This window comes from Sinocyclocheilus grahami, unplaced genomic scaffold (genome assembly GCF_001515645.1).
Source record: "Sinocyclocheilus grahami isolate Dianchi unplaced genomic scaffold, SAMN03320097.WGS_v1.1 scaffold1270.1, whole genome shotgun sequence".
In the NCBI taxonomy this organism is placed as follows: Eukaryota; Metazoa; Chordata; class Actinopteri; order Cypriniformes; family Cyprinidae; genus Sinocyclocheilus; species Sinocyclocheilus grahami.
Genome location: NW_015506449.1, coordinates 245,535 through 266,859, shown reverse-complemented (window position 1 = coordinate 266,859; position 21,325 = coordinate 245,535). Strand labels below are relative to the sequence as shown.

Sequence of the window (21,325 nt, the reverse complement as noted above, 5' to 3'; positions counted from 1 at the left end):
AGAGAGACACTGATGCAATGCTACATTCCTCCAAACCTGATGAAGAAACACACTCATCCTGATCTGGGATGAACTGCGGGTGAGCACATTAACAGCTGATGTTTTTGGCTGAACTGTTGTGTCAAAAGCAGGTTTATTGTGTGAATCCGGCCGGCGCTGAAACGGACAGAGTTTGATCACAGCGAGAGCAGGATTGATCTCCGTCCGTGTCAGCGTGAATGTGTGGAAGTTTCCAGCCGGCTGACGGAGTGCTTGATGTGTGCAGATGGCCTGGGGAGCCTGTGCTCTGGTGCTGGCGGGAAACATCGTGATCTTCGCCACCATCCTGGGCTTCTTCCTGGTGTTCGGCTCCAACGATGACTTCAGTTGGCAGCAGTGGTGAAGCAGGACTCTCCGCTCATCTCACTCTGACATTACCGTTTTATTTATAATCGCCGCCCATTGATAGAAGCAGGAATCCAGTGCAATAATTGTGTTAATGTTAGATGGCTCTGACCTCAGATAGACGCTCTCTCGTGTCCTTTCTCGTTATGAATGCAGGTGGTCGAACAGAAACACTGTTTTTCTGAAGCTTTGAACACTTTGCTTTGCATTTCTCTTTTACTCAGTTTATTTATTTGTTCCTGTTCTCTGTTGATCATCGTATTAAACGTGACATCGTCGACCGAAGCTCGTTATGTTGATTTGATGAGTCTGTTTTTATTGCATAGCGACGCGTTTGTTTCCCGCAAACATTTATTTTAGAGAAAAACCCAGAGTAACCGGTTATTAGGTAACTATGAACACGCAGATGAAACGCAGGTCATGTTTGTTTTAGCTCATATCCATCGTTCATAAAGACAAGATGGTGTGAGTTTCTCTGAATCAGACGCTCGGTGTGTGACGAGAGGTTAAAGTCAGCATGAAATCTCTTGATTTATCAGCGCACAATAAATCGGTAAATATAAAGTTGGCCTTATAATCTTTATTTATTCATGTAGAGAAACTTTTCGACCATCCAATTAATAATTCCTGATGGATAAAATCAAGTCTTATCCTACACTTGTTTGCTCTGTTACATGTTTCTATGGAAACCTATTTCCGTCACAGAATCAAAAAATTGCTACTTTTTAACTTTCCTCGCCAGAGCTGTAAGATATTTGTATCTCACAGCTTTTCTCTGAGTTTTCAGTTTGCGTCTCGCAATTGTTTTTTTTGGCACAGAATAAAAACAATTTTTAAAAACTGTATTTTTGGCTTTTCTTTTTTATGTTTGCTCAGAATTGAGAGGCGAACCCACAGTTCTGAGACGAAAAGTCTGAATCATAAAATATAAACTCATAATTGAGGAAAAAAGTCAGAGATTAAACTCGCAATTACGGTTTTTATTTTTTATTACATGGTGAAAACTAAATGCAAACTCATCAAAGAATTGTGAGAAAAGTCAAATCTTGCAGTTCTGACTCAGTTTTTTAATTCTGTGGCACAAATGCGCTTCCATTCAATGCATTGGTAGAAAGTGCTGTTTCATATTGACTTTAAAGCTTCAAAGAGACGTTCTGTTATTTTATATCTCACTCTTTGTGCAGAAACGGCGCAGGTAACATCGTGACTTTTTCCTCTCTTCTTGTTCATTTTTTAAATAAATGCCATTTTTGAAAAAAAAACTTTTTATTGTATGTTTGTTGTCATCGCAGATGATGTACAGTGAAAAAAAAAAAGTTTAGAATTTTTTCCACTCACAAACCATTACATAGAAACGTTAGAAATAGTGAAAAAACTGAAATAGTATTTTCTCGTAAAACATGCTCCAGTAATCTTGTGTATGACCTCTGACTGTTCCTGTTCTGACTACTACTACTGATTAATAATCACACACTTATCATCCAGTAATGAAACGTGAAGTGAGGCCTCGGGCAGGTTTTCTGCGCTCAGTGGAATGAAGGAGATGCGCTGAAACACGCCGGCGTCGCTGAAACACACACATTCCATGAATAATTCAGATCTGCATGAATCTCATAAAACATGTTTGGGACTCAAACCAAAAAATAACAAGATGTAGGTCTAAACATATATTATGCATGAAGAAAATAAAGGCGTTTTTAATTTATTTGCATACCAATTTCACCCCAAATTCTTATTACTGTATCTGAATACATTACTAATTCTCATTATTCTCAATGCTGATTAATTAGATTCTTATCAACTTAGTACAATGTTGTTGTTTTTAAATTAAATCCGCATTAAGCGAACAGATTCTGCATCATGTAAAATATATATTAATATGTTCTTAAATCATGATAATGATTATTTGGTGGTTAAATGTGTTTAAAACAATGCACGGGGGGGAAAGAAAACTTTGAAAGTTGTTAACATGAACTAACAGAAAAATACATTTATTAATTTCGGTAATTTAAAATCAAAAGCTGCATCTGTTTAAATTATCAATGCATCATGAACTAACAATGAACAGTGTTTTTATTAACTAACATTAACAAAGATGAATAAATACAGTTACAGATGCACTGTGTATTGTGAGTTAGTTCATGCATTAGTTAACTAATGCACAGTGAAACATGAGCCCGAGGGTGGTGTGTGTTTGAGTGTTTGGGCCCCGGAGCGAGAGCCGACCTTCATCGTGTTTGTAGAGCAGCTCTGAACGACTGAGAGACCAGACCAGACCAGATCAGAGGTTATGAGGAGATTTCTCAGAGTTGACAGACATGAAGATTACGGTCAGATTCAGCATCTCACGGCTAAATGCATCCGGCTGTTTCAGGAGAAAGGTAAGTGTGCAAGTCATACTCTCACTTTTAGTTTGGCACAAACCAGTGAGGACTAGACCTCAGAAAATGCTGAAAACAATGCCTTTTAGTTTCAGTGTGTTCAGTGCTACAATCCTGTTGTTGATTTGACTGTTGACATGATCACATAAAATAGCATTTATTTGATCTCACTGCTAGAGCTATGATTATTTGACACGCAGCTAATGTGTATAAATCATGCTGTTCATGTGCACATTTGTTCATGCATTAATAATGACCCCAATCCTTTGTAGTTTTAATCGCAGCAGTCAGACACTAGATGGGCTAGAGTTAGGTGTCACAAACATCAAAAGATTATAATGCTGTTTTAAAGCAGTGCAAATTGTGTATTATAAGTGTTTGTTCGTATACAGAAAGTAATATTGTATTCAAATAATATTGTTTGACTTTATTTTGCACTACTGATATGTTTTGTTAATATTACTTATTTAAGTGTATTTTGCGTGACTATTTTTCATTCTGTGCAGCTGTGCTTCAAATGCATTAAGTTTTTGTTTGTTTGTTTAGCTGGTGATTACAGCTGCTCAGTGATCCTGTGGAGACACTGGGAATGTAGAAGAAACACTGTAGGATTGGCTGTCTCTGTGTGTGTGTGTGTGTGTGTGTGTGAGAGTGTGAAAGTGACAGTGTGTGTGTGTGTGAGTGAGTGAGTGCGTGTTTGAGGTTGTGTAAGTGTGTGTGTGTGTGTGTGTGTGTGTGTGTGAGTGAGTGTGTGTGTGAGAGAGAGAGAGAGAGAGAGAGAGAGAGAGAGAGAGAGAGAGAGAGAGAGAGAGAGAGAGAGAGAGAGAGAGAGAGAGAGAGAGAGAGAGAGAGAGAGAGAGAGAGAGAGAGAGAGAGAGAGAGAGAGAGAGAGAGAGAGAGAGAGAGAGAGAGAGAGAGAGAGAGAGAGAGAGAGAGAGAGAGAGAGAGAGAGAGAGAGAGAGAGAGAGAGAGAGAGAGAGAGAGAGAGAGAGAGAGAGAGAGAGAGAGAGAGAGAGAGAGAGAGAGAGAGAGAGAGAGAGAGAGAGAGAGAGAGAGAGAGAGAGAGAGAGAGAGAGAGAGAGAGAGAGAGAGAGAGAGAGAGAGAGAGAGAGAGAGAGAGAGAGAGAGAGAGAGAGAGAGAGAGAGAGAGAGAGAGAGAGAGAGAGAGAGAGAGAGAGAGAGAGAGAGAGAGAGAGAGAGAGAGAGAGAGAGAGAGAGAGAGAGAGAGAGAGAGAGAGAGAGAGAGAGAGAGAGAGAGAGAGAGAGAGAGAGAGAGAGAGAGAGAGAGAGAGAGAGAGAGAGAGAGAGAGAGAGAGAGAGAGAGAGAGAGAGAGAGAGAGAGAGAGAGAGAGAGAGAGAGAGAGAGAGAGAGAGAGAGAGAGAGAGAGAGAGAGAGAGAGAGAGAGAGAGAGAGAGAGAGAGAGAGAGAGAGAGAGAGAGAGAGAGAGAGAGAGAGAGAGAGAGAGAGAGAGAGAGAGAGAGAGAGAGAGAGAGAGAGAGAGAGAGAGAGAGAGAGAGAGAGAGAGAGAGAGAGAGAGAGAGAGAGAGAGAGAGAGAGAGAGAGAGAGAGAGAGAGAGAGAGAGAGAGAGAGAGAGAGAGAGAGAGAGAGAGAGAGAGAGAGAGAGAGAGAGAGAGAGAGAGAGAGAGAGAGAGAGAGAGAGAGAGAGAGAGAGAGAGAGAGAGAGAGAGAGAGAGAGAGAGAGAGAGAGAGAGAGAGAGAGAGAGAGAGAGAGAGAGAGAGAGAGAGAGAGAGAGAGAGAGAGAGAGAGAGAGAGAGAGAGAGAGAGTGTGTGTGTGAGTGAGTGCGAGTGTGTGTGTGTGAGACAGTGTGTGAGAGTGTGAGTGTGAGTGAGTGTGTGTCTGTGTGTGTGTGTGGGGGAGAGAACGGGTGTGTGTGAGAGAGAGAGCGTGTGTGTGTGTGTGTAGCAGTGCTCCAGCGAGAGCTGCTGGTGTCTGGTGAGCGTCAGCAGGTTCTGCAGGCAGAGATGGAGGGACTGTCGGTGCGTGTGTGTCAGAAGGAGCAGCTCTATGTGGAGCTGAGCATCAAATATGAACAACTTCTGGAGCGATTTCAGATACAGCAGGTACAGCCGAAGCAGAACTTTACCATGAAAAATATGGCAGCAGCATTTTAGGATCTACACAACTGAACTTGGAGATATAGTTCAGCCAAAAATGAAAATGTGTTCGCTCTCAGGTCATCTAAGATCAGGATGAGTTTGTTTCTTCATCAGATTTGGAGAAATGTAGCATTGCATCAGTGTCTCAAAGTGAAAAAGTGCATCTGCTGTTGTCTCTCGCATCAAAATCCAGCCACATGTGTGTTTAGAGCTGTTTAAACGCTGCTTGATCTGTGCAGATTTCTCTCCTGAGTCACACCAGAACACTGACTCACTGGAGGAAGCGTTATTATGGATTATAGACTCAATGTATTTTAGTTAAAAACGTCTTAATGCTGGATTAGTTTCAGCTTTTGTCTTCTCCAGATGTTAACTGATGGACTGGAGTGCTGTGGATTACTTGTGGATTATTGTGATGTTTTTATCAGACTCTCATTCTGACGGCACCCATTCACTTCAGAGCATCTATTGCTGAGACACTGATGCAATGCTACATTTCTACAAATCTGATGAAGAAACAAGCTCATTTTGATCTGGGATGAGCAGATTTCCCCGCACATTTACATTTAAATTACTGTATGGAAGGCTTATTGCTGCACTATTGCACATAGTTGAATAATATCATAAAGCGTATGCAGTATACAGTATACACTGTGTGTTGTGCTGGAATCCCCTGTTTGTTTGTGTGTGTGTGTGTGTGTCAGGAACAGGCCGATCTCCTGCAGCAGCATTTAATCTCTGTGACGGAGGAGCGCTGGAGGGACGCCTCACTGCTGTGTCTTCAGCTGGAGCAGGTGAGCTGTGATTTACAGCAGCTGCAGGGCTCAGAAAAGCAGCTCATGGGTCTGGTGGACGAGCTGCACCAGGAGGCCCAGCTCAGAGCCCAGCAGGCTGAGGTCCTGGAGACGCAGCTCCGCGAGGAGACTCAGAAAATAAAAGACCTAGAGATGCAGCTAAACAGGTGGCAAATCAGAGGGTACACACACACACACACAGGTTTGTTTTTATGGTTTATGGGGACTCTCCATAGGCGTAATGGTTTTTATACTGTACAGACCGTATATTCTATTGCCCTACACCAACCCTACCCCTAAACCTACCCCTCACAGGAGACTTTCTGCCATTTCAGATTTTCAAAAAAACTCATTCTGAATTATTTATAAGCCTTTTGAATTACGGGGAATAAATCACCTTCTCCTTGTAATACCTATGTCATACCCATGTTATTATACAAATTTGTGTCCTCATAAACCACATAAACATACACACACACACACACCACACACACACACCACACACACACACCACACACACACCCCACACACACACACCCCACACACACACACCACACACACACCACACACACACACCACACATACACACACACACCACACACACACACCACACACACACACGCACACACAGCTAATGAGCTGCTTTATTTGACCATTAGGAAAGAGAAACACACACAAAGGCAGTTTAGTTTGTGCACACGTTCAGCACTTGAGCTCATGTTGTTTTTGGGGTTTCTTTAAGCCGCCCCGAACTGAAATTCAACAATTTGCTTCTTTATACTGAATTACGTGTGTGTTCTTTACACTAATCACACCAAAAGTGATTAAGAGTGCAAACTAGTGATGTTGTTTTAACTTAACTCTGCCAGCTAATTAGCTGCTTTATTAATGTGCTTAATGAATATGAACAGCATGTTGCTTTGGTCATTTAGAGGGCAGCAGTCTGAGAAAAAATAAATACATTTGCGGTCGCATTGATTTAGTTTTATGAATGAGTTCTGCTGGGAAATTGTTCTGTACACACACACAACACACACAACACACACACACACACACACACACATCACACACCACACACACCACACACACACAAGCTGTTTATCCGTTTACATGCACCATGCAAATCAGATGTTCTAAGTGTTTTTTTAATTATTATATTGTATGAAAATAATGTTTGATTTTTTATGAAATAATAAAAAAAAAATTTACTATTTGAAACTTAATACTAAACTTAATACATCAATACACTAGATAATGGGGCTTTTTTTGCTTGCGAAAAATCATCCTAGAATATTAATATACTTGTTTTATTTATTTTTTCATTTTTTTGTTTGATCAGTAAATCGCTCGAGCTGATGGAGCTCCAGATGTCCCATGAAGCCCTGCGGCAGGATCTGTGCGATCAGCGCAGCGCCCACCAGAGGACGGTGGAGGAACTGCGGCGCGAGAATTCGGAGACTCTCGGCAAACTCCGTGAAACGGCCGAAGAGTTCGAGTGGCTCTGCGAGCAGCAGCGGAGGTGGATGAGCTGCGTCAAGAGGTTCCGCACTGTCCATTTCATAAACACACACACACACACACACACACTGAAAATGAGCAGATTTGTCCAGGTGTGTCACGATGCCACAATCATTTTATAGAAGTAGTTCAACCTCAAATGACCCTGCAGCTCGTTATATTAATGGAGTGTTTCACTAGTTAGCAGTAAACCGGTTACATTTACATTTGGTCATTTAGCAGACGCTTTTATCCAAAGCGGCTTACAAATGAGGACAATAGAAGCAATCAAAACTAACAAAAGAGCAACGATATGTAAGTGCAAATGACAAGTCTCGGTTAGCCACACACACACACACACACACACAAAGAAAAAGTAGATAGAATAGAAAAAATAGAAAGCTAGTGTTAGTTTTTCTTAATAAGAAAAAGATAAATAGATAAAGTAGAATTAAAATAGAATAGAAAGTGCTAGAGTTAGAGGGTCAAATAAAGGTGGAAGAGATGTGTTTTTAGTCTTTCTTGAAGATGGTTAAGGACTCAGCTGCTGGGATTGAGTTGGGCAGGTCACTCCACCAGGAGGGAACAGTTAATGTAAAAGTCTGTGAAAGTGATTTTGTGCCTCTTTGAGATGAACAATAAAGCGACATTCACTTGCAGAACACAAGCTTCTAGAGGCACATAACTCTGAAGTAAGGCATTTAGGTAAAGGGGTGCGGCGCCAGTGGTGGTTTTTTAGCCAAACGTTAATGCCTTGAATTTAATGCGAGCAGCTACTGGTAGCCAGTGATGAACAGAGGTGTGACGTGCATTCTTTTCGGCTCATTAAAGATTAATCTTGCAGCGACATTTTGGATTAATTGTAGAGGTTTGATAGAAGTGGCTGGAAGACCTGCCAAGAGAGCATTGCAATAGTCCAGCCTGGACAGAACAAGAGCTTGAACAAGGAGTTGTGAAGCATGTTCCCAAAGAAAGGGCCTGATCTTCTTGATGTTGTATAAAGCAAATCTGCAGGACCGGGCAGTTTTAGCAATGTGGTCTGAGAAAGTCAGCTGATCATCAATCACAACTCCAATTTTTCTGGCTGTTTTTGAAGGAGTTGATGAGCCTAACTGGATGGTGAATGTGTGATGAAGTGATGGGTTTGATGGAATGATCCGAGGTGTGCAGTGGAGTAACCAGCACATGATCAGTGGAGCAGTGTCGTGTGTAAATAAGGTCCAGCTGGTTGCCTGATTTGTGAGTAGCCGTAGTTAACACTCGCTTGAGATCAAAAGAAGCAAGCAGAGTGTGGAAGTCTGCAGCATGAGGTTTAGCTAGGTGGATGTTGAAGTCTCCAAGCATAACTAGAGGAGTACCATCCTCAGGAAAGTTTGAGAGCAGCACATCTAATTCTTCCAAGAAGTTACCTAGTTGCAGTGTTGGGGAGTAGCTAGCTACAAGTAGCGACGCTACTAGCTTAACTAAATTTTTCAGTAGCTTTACAGTAGCAACACTACTTTTAAAACAGTGTAGCTTATCCTGTAGCTAACAGTCACGAGCCTGTAATGCATTGAAGCAGCACAGCGTCGTCTTCTGACGAGATCACAAACTATATTTGTTCATTACCGTCATCTGTTGTGATATCACGCATCGTGCGGCTTTACAGTCTTTCCACCGACAAGAGATCATCTGCTGATGTTGCAAAGGATGTACAGGAGTGGATATTTCACATGAATCAACTGTAATTTACACAAAACAAAGATTAAAATGGATGGTTGTGGCGGGATTCACGCAGTGTTCCCAGTTTAAGTTGCATACATTTTGTTCTTGCATTGGTGTTACGTTTGTAGCAATATACTAACATAACTAAAATAACTATTTAACTATACAGTATTTTATTATTGTGTGTATCGAATAGTTTACAAAATCAAATGATTGGGACACTTTTTGTCATTGAAATGGCTTGGAAAAGTGTCCCAATCCACCTGAATTCACCCTACTCTTTGAAATCATGATTGCATTACAGTATGTTGTTTTAAACCCCAAATATTTGACTTATAACTTCATTATAATTCTTCATTAATGATTATTTAGTTATTTGTAATGTTAATTGTAAAACTAAAAATAAAATCATAAAAAATAATAATAATAATAAAAAAATTGAAAGTAGTTTCAATGTAGCTAGCTACATTTTGATAGTAACTTGTAGTGTAGCTAGCTACTTTTTCAAAAGGGTAGCTCGAATGTGGCGTAACTACTTTAATTTATGAGTAGCTTGTAGCTAGTTTCCCCAACACTGCCTAGTCGTCCTGAGGGTCGATAAACAACTATAAAATAAGGGTAAGTGACTGAATGTGATTCAAAGGAGCCGTGTGTGTGTGTGTGTGTGTGTGTGTGTGTGTGTGTGTGTGTGTGTGTGTGTGTGGGCAGGTTTAAGGACTGTCTGTCAGGTGAGAAGGAGTCTCTGGAGCTGCAGGTGAACAGGTTACAGCTGGAGTTGGATACTGTCAGGAATACTGTGCCTTTCAATCGATCCACAGAATCCTGCAGCAGGTCATTCTTTTATTAGATTTTTATATATATTTTATTTTGTTTTATTTTTTATTTAATTTGTTTATTTTTTTTATTTTGCTATTTAAATTTTATTTAATTGATTTTATTGTTATTTTAATTTCTACATTCCGCTAAGAAGTTTCTTGATTCCTCACAGGTGGGATGTTGAGGTGACGTCTGACCTCCAGGCTGAGGTGCAGCGATGGAAAACACTGTATGAAGACCTGCTCAAACTCAACACACAGCAGGTACAGGTACCCTGTCTGAATGAGAACACCATGGACTTTTATTGTTTATATATAAAGCTATTCACACACACACACACGTACACAGCCAGTTTTAATGTGTATTTGTTTTTTTTATGGCCAGTGTGAAGCAGATGGACACCCCAAACCCCCGTGAGGATCCAAACACAGACGACAGCTTCACATCACAAACTGATTTAAAAGTGATCCATGAAAAACCATTAAACCTGTAGTTCTCTGGTAATTCTGTTCTTTGGTCTAGTTTCATGTGTGTTGCCGTTTGTACTCTGGTGCTTCAGGGTCACCAGAATTACAATGCATTTTATGCAGGATCTAGCCAATCACTGTGTATGGTATGCACCTCCTGGCTGAATTTCTGCTGTATTTCATGCTGTTAGAGGTTGTGAGAGTGTTCAGACACTAGATGGTGATGTTCTACCACTGAGAGTCATCTCAAAACACAGCTCGAAGTCTGCAGAGCTGGAGATCCTATCCAGTCACCTCTGATCCACCTCGACTCTGTCTGACCTCAAAAATGTGTTTCTCAGCGATCCATGAAACCCAGATACTGCTCTGCTGAAAGCTCTCTGATACGAGCCCTGATGAACCGCACAAAGCCGTCCTGAAACCAGACTGATGTCACACACAGTCTCCAATGCACTCGTCCTGCTGTTTACAGGGAAATCTGTCGGCGCTCACATCCGACTTTTAGTGTCACAAATATTTACAATTGTATTAAACTGAGTTTATATCTGCGACATCGTTAATCTAGTTGTCTGCTATTCCTCACTTAGGAGTCACACTTGGCCTTCAAAACCAAAGGACAGTAAGCATATATTTTTAAATAAATGTACTATATTTTGCTAAAATAATATTTAATCTTTAATACTTTGTATTTTGTGGAGATTTCATGATATTACAAAATATGCAGCTCTAAATTATGCACCATTTGTTTGTATGTAATACAAATAGTAGAAAAAATATATTAATCTATTAATAATATTATATATATTTGTGTGTGTGTGTGTGTGTGTGAACAATTGAAATCGCATCATATGACCCCTTTAAGCTTCTTTCACTGCATATAGTAGTACCCTGACCCTCTTTCCTTTATTTATTAGGGCTAGGTAAAAATATAGATATCTCGATATTAATCGATTCTCATTTTTACGGAACAATATCGATTCTTAAATCCCAAGAATCGATTAGTCTAGCCTGTTTTCAGCTAATGGACGGAACGTTGAAGGACACTTCCCAACCAATATATTGCAATAAGCATTGTACTTTGGTACTTTTTAATATGAAGCAAAGTCTCAGATTTCAAATTCTGTCCATTGTATTGCAGTATTCGAACAATTAATGATCGTCTCCTCCACATTAATACCAGCTTCAGCACAAAATAAACATGACTAAACATCCGAAGGTGAGTTAAAAGAAAGAGTACAACTTTACAATCCTGTCTCACGTAATCACTCAATCAGTGTTTCAGCCGCGCAAAGACCTCAATATAACGGCTTGTAAACAATGTAACGTCACATTTACCTCAGAAAAACATATTCGGTCACCATAAACTCATTAGTCAGCTTTGAATAAATCCATCAATTTTTTTATGACAGCCACCATTTAAATGTTTATATTTAAAAAAAATTAATTGAAGAAAAAATATTATGTATTTGTAACTTTATTATTTTAAAAACTTAACATTAAGTGAAATTTTAATTAAATTAATCAATTAAATTAATTAATTCAATTAGTACCAAATGACTCTCATGTATATTTTACAGCATTAAGTTGACTTTGTTTTCCTTGAGAAAATTTGGCATGTACTGTACCTCATATATATCCAAAATAATCTATATTGAATCGAATTGAAAGCTTGTGAATGAGAATCGAATCAAATCGTGAAATTGGTGTCAAAACCCAGCCCAATTATTTATGCAGTTTCTCGGGAAATCCATCCTGACAGCTCTAGCGATTTAGGATAAGGCAAAAACACGGTTTGGAAGATGGTTTATGATGTTTATTATTTTCATTTTGTTAATTTCGAACAGAGAAATAACACAAAACAGGTTCTTCAGCGGTTCTTTGGGGCAGTTGAGGTGTTATATAGCACTACGAAGAACCCGTCCTGTATAGTTCTTTAAAGGTTCTCTAACTCTTAGTCTTTAGCTGGGGAAAGGAGTAAAAAACAACAATAAAATACAATGTATTTGGTTCTCAACCTTTTTGCCCCCAAGGGCCCCCTATAAGGAAATATTCCAACATTAAACTTTTTGACCTCGGAAAAGCATAAAAGTGATTCAAAACAGCTTTGGCCATTGTAGTACATTCCCATTCATAGCAAACATATCTAAAATCTAAAGAGGAGAACGCGGTTCCTCTTACGGCTCTATAAAACCATTTGACAGAAGTGCTGTATAATACATTTAAAGAGTGGTTTGTAGTGGTTAAGTGGTTCCCCTATGATTACGAGCCAATGAGTCACTTTTAGTGCTATTTAGCACCATTTTTTTAGAGTGATGATATAGCTTTGATTTGCTCAGACTGAATGAAACTAACTTGCATTAGTGCTGAACCCTCTTTACAGTACAGTTACATGCAGGAACAGTGTGTGAGCTCAGGGTTTGTGAGGGTTTTCATGAGACGCAGGCAGTCTGGACGCCTCTTACCGTCATTACGTAGAAAAGCAGATGCGACTGAGCGTCTGACTGATGAAGTTTTCAAAGTCTCCTGTGTTTAGGGAACAGGCCTTTTGTATACGATTCAAAAGTATTATTATGCAGAGCGGTTTCCAAAAGCTTATATCAATAATAAAGCTGCCATCTCAAACAGTGTTTTATTGAATACTAAACACACAGCATAATTTGCTAAACAACATAGAGATATAACAAGACATCTAAATACAACATACTATATATGTGCGTAAGTAGTTTCAGTTTGACCTTTTAATTAGCTTTAACTCTTTAGTAAATATTATTGTATATACAAGTTTTTTAAGTTATGAATTAATACTTTTAAGACAGTCGGTAGACAAAGAATTCAATCATAAAGACCTCAAAAAATGGTTTGGAATGACTCTTTTAGAGTTTAGTTTTTGTGTATATGAAATTTACTACATTAAATCACAAGATTCACCATGAAATTAACAGATTTCATCAATGACATCCCATCAGTATGCAAATTGCGGTGCAGCCCAGGAGTCCCTCTGATTGGTTGATTATTTGACAGCTCTGGCTCTCAGCCAATGATAATGTGTCAGTGATTATTGTGTTCAGCTGTGCAGGTGGAGACGGAGGCTTTAAGAGCAATCGTGTCTCTGGTTCCTGGTTCTTTTGCGTTCTCTCTCATGTCCCTTCTGTAGTATTTAGCAGTGATATAATTTCCTGCTTTTTATTTCTTTATTTTTGGGCTTCCAGTGCTGTTTTGCTGCCACAACACCTTAAAGAAATGAATCTGTATGACTGGGTTTAAAAAAGAATAAAAGCATGGGAAATGAGAAGTTAAGGGTGGGTTTTGGAACTGACACAAGGGGAGTAAACACTTCATCAGAACGGACACAAATCATGTCAGAATGACCAGATATTAAGAGTTTCCCTCAAAAAAGGGGGGAGTTGTATTTAAAACATGAAGTTTATAAGAGTTTGAGTGGAGTGTGTATGTTGAGAGCGGTTCAGGCAGAATTACAGGCGTTGATGTTGGAGGTTCGGATCAAACCTGGAGCACATCAGAGCAGATGATGTTTGGAAGTGAAGTGCACAGACTTGTGTTTGAGTAGCTGTGGAGCACTGTTTTATCTGTGTGTGATATTTATTGTAGATGTTGACTGTCCCTCACCTGAAAACACCTTGAGTTCTTCACTCCGCCTCAGTTCTGATAGTTTTTAGCTCTCGCACAATCAAGAACAAAACCACAAAATGTGCACAAATCATAAGCGCATCCATCACTGAGCTCAGAGTTTCTGGAATGTGCTGATATGTGTTTGTGAAAACAAAACCAGAGACTGGAGAACATTCATTAAAACATTCCTACTGGACCGAACCAAGCAAACCCAGACTGTAAAAAAAAATTCCGTCAAATTTACGGTAAAAAACCGACAGCTGTGGTTGCCGAAATTTTACCGTAAAAAATACGGTAGCAACGTTTTAGGTTTTAACTTAAATTTACAGTTAAATACCGTAATTTCATTAACTGATATAATGTTAATATACCAACCTATTGAAGTACTGACATCTGTTTTGTAGCTTTGTAATACACTGATAACCACCAAATGCAGGAGGTGATGAGAAAGTCACACGATGAACCAAAGCCCATCACAAGCAGCTTTTAAATAATAACATATATAGAAGGTGCACACAGTGTGATTCACACAAACACTAAACACCATCACGGTAACACACATGAAACTGAAATAATGCAGTAAACATTCATTTAACAACATTAGGTGTAACACACAACCCTAATATACACAACTGATAAGAAAAAAATAAGAAGAAACAGTTATTTCAACAAAATAACATCACATTTGAAATGTAACGCAGGGAATTCTGGGAATGTCAATATATTCTTTTTCACTTCCAAAAACGGTATACTACTGTAAAATATATGTCAAATACATGTAATGTCCAATACAGTTTTTCACCGTATATAGTAGGGGAATTTACCGTTAACCATTTAACAGGTTTTTACTGTAGCATTTTTACAGTCTTTTACCGTTAAATTCACAGTAATTTTTTACAGTGCAGAATGAACCGCATGTGTGTGTGTTTCATGGCGTTTTGTTCATTGATGGTGATCACGTGTTGTATATTCAGTCAGATGTCTGCACTGAAATGGTTTAATCAAACCGTGTGTTGTTGATCTGTGAGTGAGAGATCCAGCTTTTTCCTCCATCTCAAGACTGTGTGTTTATTAATTTATTTCTGTAGGAGAGTTCAGTCAATCAGTGGATTTATCTTGGCTTTTGTGGCACCGATCAACAAAAAAATATTTTTAATTATTACTTTCATGAAATGCACTTGGGGCCGGTTGCACCTACTCAGTCTAGTTTTGACTTGGTCTACTAAATATTTTTCTGTCACACCATTACACTTAGTCGAAACGTAAATTTATGCATAAACTACAGAAACCTCCAACATTATGTGAATAATTACTTGTTAGCGGCTCTTCAAAACTAACCTGATTTAAACTGCACACCTTTGTTTTTCTTTGTATCATTAAACGTGAATGAAATGGAAGTTATGATTTGCGCACTAGTAAATATTTTTCTTTGTATCATTAAACGTGAATGAAAGAGAAGTTATGATTTGCGCACTAGTAAATATCTTTTTTGCATCATTAAACTGGAATAAAATGTAAGTTACAACATGCGCACTAGTAAATATTTTTTCTTTGCATCATTAAACGTGAATGAAACAGAAGTTACGACATGTGCACTAGTAAATATCTTTCTTTGCATCATTAAACGTGAATGAAACGTAAGTTACGACTTGCGCACTAGTAAATATTTTTCTTTGCATCATTAAACGTGAATGAAACGGAAGTTACGACTTGCGTACTAGTAAATATTTTTTCTTTGCATCATTAAACGTGAATGAAACAGAAGTTATGATTTGCGCACTAGTAAATATTTTTTCTTTGCATCATTAAACGTGAATGAAACAGAAGTTATGATTTGCGCACTAGTAAATATTTTTCTTTGCAACATTAAACGTGAATGAAACAGAAGTTACGACATGTGCACTAGTAAATATCTTTCTTTGCATCATTAAACGTGAATGAAACGTAAGTTACGACTTGCGCACTAGTAAATATTTTTCTTTGCATCATTAAACGTGAATGAAACGGAAGTTACGACTTGCGTACTAGTAAATATTTTTCTTTGCATCATTAAACGTGAATGAAACAGAATTTACGACTTGTGCACTAGTAAATATTTTTTCGTGGCAGCATTAAACGTGAATGAAACGGAAGTTACGACTTGCGTACTAGTAAATATTTTTCTTTGCATCATTAAACATGAATGAAACGGAAGTTACGACTTGCGTACTAGTAAATATTTTTCTTTGCATCATTAAACATGAATGAAACGGAAGTTACGACTTGCGTACTAGTAAATATTTTTCTTTGCATCATTAAACATGAATGAAACGGAAGTTACGACTTGCGTACTAGTAAATATTTTTCTTTGCATCATTAAACATGAATGAAACGGAAGTTACGACTTGCGTACTAGTAAATATTTTTCTTTGCATCATTAAACATGAATGAAACGGAAGTTACGACTTGCGTACTAGTAAATATTTTTCTTTGCATCATTAAACATGAATGAAACGGAAGTTACGACTTGCGTACTAGTAAATATTTTTCTTTGCATCATTAAACATGAATGAAACGGAAGTTACGACTTGCGTACTAGTAAATATTTTTCTTTGCATCATTAAACATGAATGAAACGGAAGTTACGACTTGCGTACTAGTAAATATTTTTCTTTGCATCATTAAACATGAATGAAACGGAAGTTACGACTTGCGTACTAGTAAATATTTTTCTTTGCATCATTAAACATGAATGAAACGGAAGTTACGACTTGCGTACTAGTAAATATTTTTCTTTGCATCATTAAACATGAATGAAACGGAAGTTACGACTTGCGTACTAGTAAATATTTTTCTTTGCATCATTAAACATGAATGAAACGGAAGTTACGACTTGCGTACTAGTAAATATTTTTCTTTGCATCATTAAACATGAATGAAACGGAAGTTACGACTTGCGTACTAGTAAATATTTTTCTTTGCATCATTAAACATGAATGAAACGGAAGTTACGACTTGCGTACTAGTAAATATTTTTCTTTGCATCATTAAACATGAATGAAACGGAAGTTACGACTTGCGTACTAGTAAATATTTTTCTTTGCATCATTCAACGTGAATGAAACAGAATTTACGACTTGCGCACTAGTAAATATCTTTTTTGCACCATTAAACTGGAATAAAATGGAAGTTATGACTTGTGCACTAGTAAATATTTTTTCGTGGCAGCATTAAACGTGAATGAAACGGAAGTTACGACTTGCGCACTACTAAATATTTTTTCGTGGCAGCATTAAACGTGAATGAAACGGAAGTTACGACTTGCGCACTACTAAATATTTTTTCGTGGCAGCATTAAACGTGAATGAAACGGAAGTTACGACTTGCGCACTACTAAATATTTTTTCGTGGCACCATTAAACGTGAATGAAACGGATGTTACGACTTGCGCACTACTAAATATTTTTTGTTGTACCATTAAACTTGAATGAAACGTAAGTTACGACTTGCGCATTAGTAAATATCTTTTTTTGCACCATTAAACTGGAATAAAATGGAAGTTATGATTTGCGCACTAGTACATATTTTTTCGTGGCACCATTAAACGTGAATGAAACGGAAGTTACGACTTGCGCACTAGTAAATATTTTTCCGTGGCAACATTAAACGTGAATGAAACGGAAGTTACGACTTGTGCACTAGTAAATATTTTTCTTTGCATCATTAAACATGAATGAAACGGAAGTTACGACTTGCGCACTAGTAAATATTTTCCTTTGCACCATTAAACTAGAATAAAATGGAAGTTATGACTTGTGCACTAGTAAATATTTTTCCGTGGTACCATTAAATGTGAATGAAACGGAAGTTACGACTTGTGCACTAGTAAATATTTTTCCGTGGCAACATTAAACATGAATGAAACGGAAGTTACGACTTGCGCACTAGTAAATATTTTTCCGTGGCAACATTAAACGTGAATGAAACGGAAGTTACGACTTGTGCACTAGTAAATATTTTTCTTTGCATCATTAAACATGAATGAAACGGAAGTTACGACTTGTGCACTAGTAAATATTTTTCCGTGGCAACATTAAACTTGAATGAAATGTGAATTACGACTTGCGCACTAGTAAATATTTACGGGAGTAACAGTTGGAATAAAACAGCAGATTGATTGAATTGCATCAGTAAGCTCATGTTGTACCTGACAAGCTCACATATTCAAATACACATATTCGTTGATGCTGACATTTACAGTCGTTTACATTTTAAGAGAGAACATTGTGGATTAATTGCTTGTTAGTGGCTCTTCAAAACAAACCTTAGGCCTATTTAAATAGGTGCGCATAAATAGTGCGCTTCTGTGTGCATCACAAAAGAAAGTCAATCATAATAATTAAATACAGTAAATATAATTTCCTATGTTTTTTGTATCATTTCAGTATTTCAAATACAGTTTCTGAATGATTTTCTCATATGAAATATTTGTAAGTATCATAATTTAGAATCAGCCTTCACAGGACAAACTGAAATTCATGGCATTTCAACTTAAATTTGAAGATTGATATTTGATAATTGAAGGTAAACATCAAATTATGTGATTAAGCATTACTTTACTGAGAGCTTGCGACCTAATAACTATGTTCTGCCTTAATTAAGAACAAATGGTGCAACTGTATAGAGTACAGAGTTAGTTACACACTGGCTAAGTATACTTTTTACGTTCCAGTTTAAAAGATTTGTCTCAGAATAACGTCAATCCCTATTCAGTTTGCCTCTAGGACTTCACAGAATCTTCATTAGAGTGTGTTTTCTGTCCGTTAACTATGTGTGGATCATGAGCGAGTGTTATAGACACATTAAACTCTCAACACACACACACCATCTCTCATCATTCAGCCCAAAAATAGCTGCACACAAATCTGAAGCCACGGTTCAATATGAAGGCGACGACTGAACCGGAAACGTTTTACTGTTTTAAGACGACAAAGCTCCATTCAGCCCTGAGACTCGTAATATTTTATTCAGTAACCCGCAGCAGCCCGTTAGTGTCTCACACTCGTGGAGCAAAGCAAACACAGACGGCGTGTAGGATAATATTTGCGCATGTGTGTGAGTGTGTATCGCAGGTTAAGACAGAAATATCGGCGTTCGGTACAGCAGGTAATTCTTAAATCCATTATCACGTCTCTCAGCTGAAGTTCATGAGCTCAAATATCTTCTGACAGCTTTTACAGTTAAACGCAGAAACAAGCAGAAAAAGAGCAGAAATTCCTTCGGTATGTTATTGTGGGCTGGTAAAGAACTGAAACGGTCCTAATATTAACTTGTTGCACACCTGCTGGTGACGGGTGACTGAGAACGCACTGGACAGAAACCGAATATTTATTTTTCAGCCATGAAATAGTTTTTGCCTTTATACAGTACATGTCAATGTTGAAAACAGTTGTGCTGCTTCACATTTTTTGTGGAAACTGTGATACGTTACTGTTCAAAAGTAACACTTTTATTCATGAAGGACGCATAAATTGATCAAAAGTGACATTTCTAATGCAACAAAAGATTTTTTTGAACTTTCTGTTCATCTGTGAATCCTGAAAAATAAAATGCATCACAGTTTCCACAAAAATATCGAGCAGCACAACTGTTTTCAACATTGATAATAATCAGAAATGTTTCTCGAGCATCAAATTAGCATATTATACTGATTTCTGAAGATCATGTGACACTGAAGACTGGAGGAATGATGCTGAAAATACAGCTTTGATTACAGAAATACATTACAGTTTAACAGATATTCACATACAAAACAGCTGTTTTGAGTTGTAATAATATTTCAGAATTTTTACTGTATTTTTGATCAAATAAATGCAGTCTTGGTGAGCAGAAGAGACTTCTTTCAAAAACATTTAAAAATCATAATGTTTCCAAACTTTTGACGAGTACTGTATATATCTGAATGATTGAACCGGTTTATCGTGTCACTCACAGCATCATGTGTGAGATCATTTCCAGTCTCAAATCTTGTGGTTTTGTTCCTCATTTCAGTTCAGTCAGCTTGGATAGATGTCTGATGTTTTTGGCAGATCTCTAGTTTTGGATTTGATTTGTTTACATCATTCAGGATTTGATTATTGTATGTAATGTTGCGGTTTCATGGATCCGTGCAAAAGTCAGAAGGGAAGAATTGGTTCCCTTTCAATTCATTACATTGCAATTTGAATTGAATTGGCCACGGCCAATTGAAATGACATTTCACACAAGTGATGCATTCTGGGAAATGAAGTGTTCTTCCACCCTGGTCTACAAAGTTTTTAAACATGTTTTTGTCAAGTCAACATTCAAAGTATCTTGACAAACCCTCCTTTACGCTGATATAATTTTCTATGAATTTCATTTTAATTCTTCTCCCTTGTATTTAAATTCGAACTGCATCTTCTGCATCAAGTTTGTTAAATTTTTGTCGACACACTTCACTATCTAGCTGTCTAATACAGCAGTTTCTCGAAGTTACCAGCCAGTTTTATTTACATGCCAAAGCCAGTTTAGATTGTTTTAATTGCTGGTGTTACTGACGCTACAGAGAAGTTTTGTTGCATTTTTTAAAAGTAATGTTAGCATTGACTGACTGGTTCTTTAGACGTCTGTCACTCCTTCATCATGTGGACCAGTTTCTGAATTGTACAAACACCAGACAGAAGTTTCTCACAGGTCATCAGTGTTCATCGGTGTCTGTTGATCATTGACCTTCTGACCCTTTACCTGACCTTCACCCAGGACCATGAGCAGCAGTGTTTGAGGTCAAAGGTCACCTCCCACGTTACACTGCTGCGGCGCTGATGATTTCACACCTGCTGCCGTCACCCAGAGTTCATCCCTCCATCAGACACGTGTGTGTGTGTGTGTCTGAGAGTCTGTGTTCGTGTCTGAGAGTGTGTGTTTGTGTTTGAGAGTGTGTGTTTCTGAGAGTGTGTGTTTGTGTGTGTGTGTGTGTGTGTTTCTGAGAGTGTTGTTTTAGTGTGTTTGTGTGTGTGTCTGAGAGTGTGTTTGTGTGTGTGTCTGAGAGTGTGCTTGTGTTTGAGAGTGTGTGTCTGAGTGTGTGTGTGTGTGTTTCTGAGAGTGTGTGTTTGTGTGTTTGTGTTTGAGAGTGTGTTTGTGTGTGTGTGTTTGTGTGTTTCTGAGAGTGTTGTATTATTGTGTGTGTGTGTGTGTGTGTCTGAGTGTGTGTGTTTCTGAGAGTGTGTGTTTGTGTGTGTGTGTGTGTGTGTTTCTGAGAGTGTTGTTTTAGTGTGTTTGTGTGTGTGTCTGAGAGTGTGTTTGTGTGTGTGTCTGAGAGTGTGCTTGTGTTTGAGAGTGTGTGTCTGAGTGTGTGTGTGTGTGTTTCTGAGAGTGTGTGTTTGTGTTTGAGAGTGTGTGTTTCTGAGAGTGTGTGTTTGTGTGTGTGTGTGTGTGTGTTTCTGAGAGTGTTGTTTTAGTGTGTTTGTGTGTGTGTCTGAGAGTGTGTTTGTGTGTGTGTCTGAGAGTGTGCTTGTGTTTGAGAGTGTGTGTC

General features: G+C 38.2%; 2 protein-coding genes across 5 annotated transcripts in view; both read left to right on the top strand.

The window, feature by feature from the left end:
* Nucleotides 1-1,646, top strand: part of leprotl1 (leptin receptor overlapping transcript like 1) — a 3,562-nt gene extending 1,916 nt beyond the window's left edge. The window contains exon 4 of the mRNA XM_016254650.1: nucleotides 266-1,646. Within this exon, the coding sequence (XP_016110136.1) occupies nucleotides 266-382 (117 nt within the window). The 3' untranslated portion in view covers nucleotides 383-1,646. The remainder of the gene's footprint in view (nucleotides 1-265) is intronic.
* Nucleotides 1,647-2,635: 989 nt separating this feature from the next.
* On the top strand, nucleotides 2,636-10,273 carry LOC107568669 (tropomyosin-1-like). 4 transcript variants are annotated; one of them, XM_016254646.1, is made up of 7 exons: nucleotides 2,636-2,765; nucleotides 4,696-4,850; nucleotides 5,591-5,862; nucleotides 7,020-7,220; nucleotides 9,590-9,712; nucleotides 9,870-9,960; nucleotides 10,082-10,273. In XM_016254646.1, the coding sequence occupies exons 1-7, from the start codon at nucleotides 2,675-2,677 to the stop codon at nucleotides 10,112-10,114; spliced, it is 966 nt and encodes a 321-aa protein (XP_016110132.1). In that variant the 5' UTR covers nucleotides 2,636-2,674; the 3' UTR covers nucleotides 10,115-10,273. The 4 variants fall into 4 exon arrangements, with proteins under 4 accessions (XP_016110132.1, XP_016110133.1, XP_016110134.1 ...); XM_016254647.1 differs by having other exon boundaries at nucleotides 4,693-4,850; nucleotides 5,597-5,862; XM_016254648.1 differs by having other exon boundaries at nucleotides 4,693-4,850; nucleotides 5,591-5,847.
* Nucleotides 10,274-21,325: the final 11,052 nt, after the last annotated feature.